The sequence below is a fragment of the Rutidosis leptorrhynchoides genome, chromosome 5, assembly GCF_046630445.1.
Source record: "Rutidosis leptorrhynchoides isolate AG116_Rl617_1_P2 chromosome 5, CSIRO_AGI_Rlap_v1, whole genome shotgun sequence".
Lineage (NCBI taxonomy): Eukaryota > Viridiplantae > Streptophyta > Magnoliopsida > Asterales > Asteraceae > Rutidosis > Rutidosis leptorrhynchoides.
This window is the reverse complement of record NC_092337.1, coordinates 159202133-159212037: the sequence shown is the minus strand read 5'-3', so window position 1 is coordinate 159212037 and position 9905 is coordinate 159202133. Positions and strand designations below refer to the sequence as shown.

General features: G+C 34.0%; 1 protein-coding gene across 1 annotated transcript; it reads left to right on the top strand.

Moving 5' to 3' along the window:
• The first annotated feature begins 349 nt into the window (after positions 1-349).
• Positions 350-1337, top strand: LOC139849134 (uncharacterized). The gene is made up of 3 exons (XM_071838803.1): positions 350-540; positions 657-725; positions 818-1337. Exons 1-3 carry the CDS (start codon positions 350-352, stop codon positions 1335-1337), a joined length of 780 nt encoding a protein of 259 aa, XP_071694904.1.
• The last annotated feature ends 8568 nt before the right edge of the window (positions 1338-9905 follow it).

Genomic DNA, 9905 nt, shown 5'->3' with positions numbered 1-9905 from the left:
CGCTATCTTTTTATGAATGCAAAACTGGTTTTCAAACAGCATGTAGTATTTGACCATGTAAAGATCCTGTTGTTGATGAATCGTATACGATGGTTTTGTACGGGGCGTCACAGATCCTATAGTGCATTATTTATGTAATAATACACTACCAGAGGATAAGAAAGAAGCTCGATTAGTGCGAGAAAGATCCCCTATGTATGTGATTGAAAATGATATGTTGTATCGCAAATCATATCTGGGACCGTTAATGCGGTGCGTAGGACCTGCAGAGGCTGCAACGATTATTGAGAAGGTGCATAGTGGATCTTGTGCTCTTCATTCAGGCTAAAAAACTATTGCGGTGAAAATAATGCGAATGGGTTACTTTTGGCCTACCCTGTATCGTGATGTTGCGCAAATAGTTAAACGATGTAAAAGTTGTCAAAGGCAAGCGCCGCAGAATAGAAAGCCACGTCATGACATGATCCCAATTAATTCGCCATGGCCTTTCTATAAATGGGCCATTGATATTGTGGGACCATTTCCCCCAGGGCGGGGAATGTAAAATTTCTGATTGTGGCAATTGATTATTTTACTAAATGGGTGGAAGCTAAAGCTTTGCGCACAATAACTGGAGTACAAGTGCGGAATTTTGTGTGGGAATACATTGTTTGCAGATTTGGCATCCCACGAGAACTTGTAAGTGATAATGGGGTGCAGAGTGCAAAAGACCCATTTTTAAGTTGGTGTGCAGAATTGAATATAATCCAAAAATTCACATCGGTAGCGCTCCGGAAGCAAATGGGCTATGAAAAGTAACTAACCGCGATATTGTCAGCAGAATTCAAAAGCATTTGAATGAAAAGCGAAATGGGTGGGTTGATGAACTATCAAATATATTATGGGCTCATCGCACAACTTTCAAGAAAATTACAGGTGAAACACCTTTTAGCCTTGTGTATGGGTCAGAAGCAATGATCCTCGCGGAAGTTTTTGTCCAGATGCATAGGGTCACTAACTTTGATGAAAGTGCGAATGCAGATAACATTTGTGAAAATTTAAATTTCATTGAGGAACGCAGGCTTATGGCTGCAATAAGAGAGACAAACAATACGCAACAAATTGCCAAGTATTACAACAAGAAGGTGCGCGTGTTAGCCTTTGATGTTGGTGAGTGGGTTTTGCGAAATAATGAAGCAAGTCTTGCTGAAAAACTTGGAAAATTGGGACCCAATTGGGAGGGACCATACCAGATAGTGGGAATCAATGCGGCGGGCTCTTATAAGCTCCAAGATATTGAAGGGCGTCACATACCTAACGCGTGGCATGCTACTTTGTTGAAAAGATACTACATGTAATGAAAAGAAATGCGTAGAATTGTTGCAAAGTTGCAATATAATGATTAGTGCTATATGAAGCAGAATTATGATTGTAATGTTGTGCGAAATGAATAAAGTTTAAATTTCTCTCAAATATAAAGATGGTATATTTGTGCATAATTTAACTTTCAAGCATAGTATCAATAATAAGATTTCAACTATACAAAGTGATGGTAAAGACCACTTGTTAGTTAATATAAATAATTCAAAGTGTATGCGAAAAGAGCGAAACGCGAAAATTTTTGCCCAAGGTATTTGATTTAGTCATATTTGGATGCTTCGCAAGAAACACAACTTTGTGCCTAAGGATCATTTCGGCGGACTTAAAAGATTCATAATGTGCATAATACACGCGCATACAGGTTGTATCGCATAAAGTAATTGGTCGTTATGTGCACAATAATGAACAATGAAATTGCAAACGACAATGCTACTAATTATGGATAATACTCTTAAGCGCTATATATAAAAAATAACAATTGCAATTGATAAATGAAAATTTTATTATAACATCGCAGAAATTACAGCGCAAATATAAAAACATGATAAATGCGCTTAATGTTACGCTTGTGTTGCCAAAACCTATTCCTAGCTGTCTAAGTCTAGTTTAATGATGTCTTCGATGAGAGCATCTTTGTCTTGACTTATGGCATCCAGTTGTGGAATAGGGATTTCGCGAATTCCTTCTTTGGCTAATGCGACCATTTCCTCTGCTTCTTCAAGAGGACAAATGAGCTTTTCAATGTATTCCGGCATTGGCTCCGGCAATACAGTCACCTTACTAATCTCTCCCAAAAACTTGACTCACTCAAGTTGTTGTAGTGCTGTAACATATGTTTCAAATCGCTGAGAAACGGGGCGAGAATCCATAATCTTTTGCCCAAGCACAGGCAAATGTTCGCGAAGTTTTGCGAAATTAGTTTTCGCAATTGCTTTCGCGGATATGGCTGCATTCAAGTCGGTTTGAGATATAATAAGTTTGTTTTTCATGGCATCATGTGCCACTTGGAGATTATCCTTTTCGATGGATTTTTCTGATAGTTCTTTTTTCAAATCCTCTGCTGATTATTTTACTATCTGTAGCTCTGCAGTTACGGAAGATAGTTGTTTATCTTTGCGAGAAGTTCGGATTGGGCTTTTGTAAATTTGGATTGTTCCTTTTTCAAAAAATCAAGAAAGTTTTCTTCACAAGACATTGCATCAAATGAAGATGCAAATATCATAAAGAAATTTTGAGCAAAGCAGTAAAAACGTCGCCATGAGAGAGTTTGCTAAACTCAGCACGCAGTTTATGGGGAAGAGATAATTTCATATGATGTCTTTGATCCAGAGCAGCTTCTAGGGATGCGCATAAATAGCCTTGAAGGCCATCCACCTTTATAGATTTTAATGAGCTGGGTGGAGTGCGCCAGAAATCTTCATATTTGGAAAGATCAAAAGTAGGAGGAGAACTTAATTGTGTTGTTGGTGGAGGAGTGATGGTTGTTGCTGCTGAAAACGAATAACAAAAAGATGTGTTAGCATAAGTATACTAGAGGTATTACTCAAAGCGAAAATAATAAAATAAAAAGTGCGCAAATATTACCAGTCTCGGGCTCAGTAGGAGTAACTGAGTTGGATTGCGTAATCCTTTTTGCGGAAGAGCCAATGAGGGGAGATGTCACTTTGCGTTTGCTTAGAGTTTCAGTTACGGCGCTGGTAGCAGGAGATTTAAGCACAGATTTGGATGGTCTTGCTTAGGGACTCTTCAGTCTCTCAGCAAGAAATTGTTTAGTGTCATCTTTCTTTTCAATCTCTGATACCTTCATCGTGATGATTAATGTAAAAGTGTGAATTACTGATGAAAAGCGTAAGGTAAAGGAAGAAGGTGTTAAAGAATAATGCGATTGTGAAAGCAAAATGAATGTGCTTACGTGAGTTTAATGAAATGGTGATTGAAACCTATATATATGGTGTAGATTTAACAACTTCATACAACGGTTATAAACACAATGATAATTAAATCAACGTATATAAAAATAGCCGTTGAGAAAGTATAATTTATCTGTGCGTAAAGATTGTGCGTAAACTTTTGACAGCAAAAGGCAAAATACAATTTTTATTTTGTAGAGTTTATTGTATTACGTTTTCTGCAAAAATGTAACACAATAAATTGGGGGGCTTGATCATATACATACGCATGTATATGTATATTTGAAGTGCAAAAAGCTACTTAAAGACAATTGATGCAAGACAATAAACCGCGGTAAATGTGAACATGCGCGGTGAGACTGTGAGAAATATTAAAGAGTGCGTAGGCTTCTCGCAGTACATGTGCGGAATGCCTAAGTGCGCACACATCTTACTTCCGCATAGGTCTCAAACCTATAAATAGAAAACTTGGCCTCTCATTTAAGGTTGTTGATTCTGGAAGAATTGCCCTGGCCATATTGATCTCTCTCGTGAGTTTGCCCGAGACTTGATCTTTGTTGGTTAAGGTAATTTACGAAGACCGGGACATGGTTGTTGATCGTTTAACACTTAACGAAATATGACAATAAGGTCTCAAAATCCTAATCGACATCCATTGTACCCCCTCATTGCACTCAATCCTTGATTAGCCTTCATAGGATAATCTAGGATTGATCAATTATTATTATTATAAAAAAGATTGTAAAGATTGTAATGTAGGCTTTTATGATAAGGAAAATAGTAATTGTGATGAAAATTGGAAGAGGGTGGTGGGGAGTGAAGGTAGTTCATTTATTCTGTCTAAGTTAATTACATCAATATATTTGTATTTTATCTTTTATTATTTCAGATGCATATGTTTCGTATAAAATATTTGTGGTATGCTTTTGTTGTAATTATTTGCTATATGCATTTTATAAACTTCAGTGATTTGGTTATTTTTCTCAATTGTTTGGTAACTCCATAATAGTATATTCAAACTTGAATTATTTAAATGATATATAAAAATAAGTTTTTTTGATTACATGAATACTTTCTTTTTTATTTATATAAAAATTGTCAACTTTAATATATCACTTAAAAGTTATCATTCAACGAAGCCGTGATTTCACGAATCCTTCAACTAGTTTCATATTATGTCACAATCAACTATTTGTATTTGTCACTAGTCAATAACTGTGACCATGTTTTGGTTTTTATTAGAAAAAATGACTACTTTCTGGTGTATAAGTGAAAAATGTGACCACTTTTTAGTAAAAAATGGTCAATGCGACTGACCATTTATTTGTCACTCACAATAAAAAGTGACCATATTGGGTTGGTCACTATAGTGACCATTCTAGTATTTTAGCATCTAATGAACTTTTGTCACGGATCTATAATGACGAGAAGTGACCAACCTATTTTGGTCACTAATTCAAATTAGTGACCACTTTTGTATGGTTAGTGACCAAATTGTAGTGACCCGAACTTTTCCATGTTTATATATATTAATTGAGATTGATATTTACATGATTAAATGTTTCCAACATGTTAAGCAATCAAACTTGTTAAGACTTGATTAATTGAAATATGTTTCATATAGACAATTGACCACCCAAGTTGACCGGTGATTCACGAACGTTAAAACTTGTAAAAACTATATGATGACATATATATGGATATATATATAGTTAACATGATACTATGATAAGTAACATATCATTAAGTATATTAACAATGAACTACATATGTAAAAACAAGACTACTAACTTAATGATTTTTAAACGAGACATATATGTAACGATTATCGCTGTAAAGACATTTAATGTATATATATCATATTAAGAGATATTCATACATGATAATATCATGATAATATAATAATTTAAAATATCATTTGATATTATAAACATTGGGTTAACAACATTTAAGAAGATCGTTAACCTAAAGGTTTCAAAACAACACTTACATGTAATGACTAACGATGACTTAACGACTCAGTTAAAATGTATATACATGTAGTGTTTTAATATGTATTTATACACTTTAGAAAGACTTCAATACACTTATCAAAATACTTCTACTTAACAAAAATGCTTACAATTACATCCTCGTTCAGTTTCATCAACAATTCTACTCGTATGCACCCGTATTCGTACTCGTACAATACACAGCTTTTAGATGTATGTACTATTGGTATATACACTCCAATGATCAGCTCTTAGCAGCCCATGTGAGTCACCTAACACATGTGGGAACCATCATTTGGCAACTAGCATGAAATATCTCATAAAATTACAAAAATATGAGTAATCATTCATGACTTATTTACATGAAAACAAAATTACATATCCTTTATATCTAATCCATACACCAACGACCAAAAACACCTACAAACACTTTCATTCTTCAATTTTCTTCATCTAATTGATCTCTCTCAAGTTCTATCTTCAAGTTCTAAGTGTTCTTCATAAATTCCAAAAGTTCTAGTTTCATAAAATCAAGAATACTTTCAAGTTTGCTAGCTCACTTCCAATCTTGTAAGGTGATCATCCAACCTCAAGAAATCTTTGTTTCTTACAGTAGGTTATCATTCTAATACAAGGTAATAATCATATTCAAACTTTGGTTCAATTTCTATAACTATAACAATCTTATTTTAAGTGATGATCTTACTTAAACTTGTTTTCGTGTCATGATTCTGCTTCAAGAACTTCGAGCCATCCAAGGATCCATTGAAGCTAGATCCATTTTTCTCTTTTCCAGTAGGTTTATCCAAGGAACTTAAGGTAGTAATGATGTTCATAACATCATTCGATTCATACATATAAAGCTATCTTATTCGAAGGTTTAAACTTGTAATCACTAGAACATAGTTTAGTTAATTCTAAACTTGTTCGCAAACAAAAGTTAATCCTTCTAACTTGACTTTTAAAATCAACTAAAAACATGTTCTATATCTATATGATATGCTAACTTAATGATTTAAAACCTGTAAACACGAAAAACACCGTAAAACTGGATTTACGCCGTCGTAGTAACACCGCGGGCTGTTTTGGGTTAGTTAATTAAAAACTATGATAAACTTTGATTTAAAAGTTGTTATTCTGAGAAAATGATTTTTATTATGAACATGAAACTATATCCAAAAATTATGGTTAAACTCAAAGTGGAAGTATGTTTTCTAAAATGGTCATCTAGACGTCGTTCTTTCGACTGAAATGACTACCTTTACAAAAACGACTTGTAACTTATTTTTCCGACTATAAACCTATACTTTTTCTATTTAGATTCATAAAATAGAGTTCAATATGAAACCATAGCAATTTGATTCACTCAAAACGGATTTAAAATGAAGAAGTTATGGGTAAAACAAGATTGGATAATTTTTCTCATTTTAGCTACGTGAAAATTGGTAACAAATCTATTCCAACCATAACTTAATCAACTTGTATTGTATATTATGTAATCTTGAGATACCATAGACACGTATACAATGTTTCGACCTATCATGTCGACACATCTATATATATTTCGGAACAACCATAGACACTCTATATGTGAATGTTGGAGTTAGCTATACAGGGTTGAGGTTGATTCCAAAATATATATAGTTTGAGTTGTGATCAATACTGAGATACGTATACACTGGGTCGTGGATTGATTCAAGATAATATTTATCGATTTATTTCTGTACATCTAACTGTGGACAACTAGTTGTAGGTTACTAACGAGGACAGCTGACTTAATAAACTTAAAACATCAAAATATATTAAAAGTGTTGTAAATATATTTTGAACATACTTTGATATATATGTATATATTGTTATAGGTTCGTGAATCAACCAGTGGCCAAATCTTACTTCCCGACGAAGTAAAAATCTGTGAAAGTGAGTTATAGTCCCACTTTTAAAATCTAATATTTTTGGGATGAGAATACATGCAGGTTTTATAAATGATTTACAAAATAGACACAAGTACGTGAAACTACATTCTATGGTTGAATTATCGAAATCGAATATGCCCCTTTTTATTAAGTCTGGTAATCTAAGAATTTGGGAACAGACACCCTAATTGACGCGAATCCTAAAGATAGATCTATTGGGCTTAACAAACCCCATCCAAAGTACCGGATGCTTTAGTACTTCGAAATTTATATCATATCCGAAGGGTGTCCCGGAATGATGGGGATATTCTTATATATGCATCTTGTTAATGTCGGTTACCAGGTGTTCACCATATGAATGATTTTTATCTCTATGTATGGGATGTGTATTGAAATATGAAATCTTGTGGTCTATTATTATGATTTGATATATATAGGTTAAACCTATAACTCACCAACATTTTTGTTGACGTTTTAAGCATGTTTATTCTCAGGTGATTATTAAGAGCTTCCGCTGTCGCATACTTAGATAAGGACGAGATTTGGAGTCCATGCTTGTATGATATTGTGTAAAAACTGTATTCAAGAAACTTATTTTGTTGTAACATATTTGTATTGTAAACCATTATGTAATGGTCGTGTGTAAACAGGATATTTTAGATTATCATTATTTGATAATCTACGTAAAGCTTTTTAAACCTTTATTGATGAAATAAAGGTTATGGTTTGTTTTAAAATGAATGCAGTCTTTGAAAAACGTCTCATATAGAGGTCAAAACCTCGCAACGAAATCAATTAATATGGAACGTTTTTAATCAATAAGAACGGGACATTTCAGTTGGTATCAGAGCGTTGGTCTTAGAGAACTAGAATTTTGCATTAGTGTGTCTTATCGAGTTTGTTAGGATGCATTAGTGAGTCTGGACTTCGACCGTGTTTACTTGAAAAAAAAATGATTGCTTAACAAATTTTGTTGGAAACTATATATTTTTAACATGTGAATATTATGTGATATATTAATCTCTTAACGCGTTTGATATTATGTGATAGATGTCTACCTCTAGAACAAGTCCCATTGACTCACCTAATAATAATGAAGAGTCAAATGTAAATTGGAATGATTCGTGGACTGATTCACAAGTTCCCGAAGAGGAACCGGAAGAGGAGTCGGAACCGGAAGAAGAATCGGAACCGGATGAAGAAATAGAACCGGTGGGGGAAATAATAAAACGGTTAAGTAAAAGAAAATCCTCAACCAACCGACCAAGGTTAATTATGGTCAATAGTGTTTCCGACAAGGAAGCAAAATATTGGGAGGATTACCAATTCTCCGATGAATCGGATTCCGACGAGAATTTCGATGATGTTATAGAAATTACCCCAACTGAATTTAAAAAGGCAAAAGAAAATAATAAGGGAAAGGGCATAAAAATAGAGAAATCTAATTCCAACCCCGATGAACTTTATATGTATCGTCAACCCCCGAAGTCCTTAAGTTGTGGAAAACGACAGTTAGTATTAGGGGAACATCATATATCCCTAGAAACTTGGCAAAACGAACCAAAACCGAAGAAGAAGAAATGAGCGAGTCGGAATAAGATAGTTGTATTCGTGTGGTGTAATATATGTAATATAGTGTTCTTATGCTTTATGATATATGTAAAAATTGCTTCTATTAATAAGTATTTTTTTTATGAATCTAACTCTTGTCTATTTTACAGTATAAAAACACAAAATGGATAGACAACCCAATATTTTAAGAGACCTAACCGGAGACATGATTGATGAAATCTTGTCTAGAGTCGGTCAGAACTCCTCGGCACAACTATTTAAGGCGAGATCAGTTTGTAAGACATTCGAAGAACGTTCCAAGAATGCCTTGGTTTATAAAAGGCTTTCGTTCGAAAGATGGGGGATATCACATTGGGAAATCCATAAGTTACGATGTGTTTACTTTGACGCATATATTGCGGGGAACCCAAATGCTATTTTACGCAATGGGTTAAGAAATTATTTTGACTCAAAATATCCGAATATTGGACTTCGTGATTTAGAAAAAGCGGCTAACATGCAACATAAAGAAGCATGTTATGCTTACGGATTAGTAATGTTCGCTTCTCACCAAAGTGAGAACAAGAACATTGGGCTACAACTATTAAACAAAACGTTCCCACAAGTGACGGAGTCGGTAATTGGGTAAGAAATGAGGTTTTTAGATTATTACGGGACTGTTGGACATTACGTAACCCTCGTCCCTTTGACGACGTTACAACACGCTGTCTTATCAACGGCCATAACGGTTATGTTCCACAAGACCAAGGATGGGAAGTAGTCCTAGTAAAACCAGAATGCATGACTTGTTTCTGGACGTATGAATTACGTGTTTTTTTTGCCTTTGCTGAACGACTTGTGTACTAGCTAGAATTATCTTCACAACCATCTTGTATCAAATTTATTGTGTGCTATATTTCATGCTATATGTAAAATAAGCGGTATTGTAAGTTTGTAAAATATTGTGAAAAAGTTTGAACGCGAAATATTATTATAATCAGTTTTTCATATAGAATTGTAGTAGTTGAATTGTATATTAGCTACTAAGTATGAACTTAACGGGTAGGTACTACCCGAATTTAAACTTATAAAACGCTAATATGAAGAAAAAGCTTTTATAAATGAGTTCATATTATGCTACGAAATACTATTAACTACTCTTAATATTCTGTATGATT

Bases quoted from the DNA above. Each gene is read 5' to 3' on its own strand.
- LOC139849134 (XM_071838803.1), top strand. From the start codon at position 350: ATGCGAATGGGTTACTTTTGGCCTACCCTGTATCGTGATGTTGCGCAA. The intron at 541-656 runs GTAAAATTTCTG...CATTGTTTGCAG, and splicing joins TTTCCCCCAGGGCGGGGAAT to ATTTGGCATCCCACGAGAAC. The intron at 726-817 runs GTGTGCAGAATT...CGATATTGTCAG, and splicing joins AAAGACCCATTTTTAAGTTG to CAGAATTCAAAAGCATTTGA.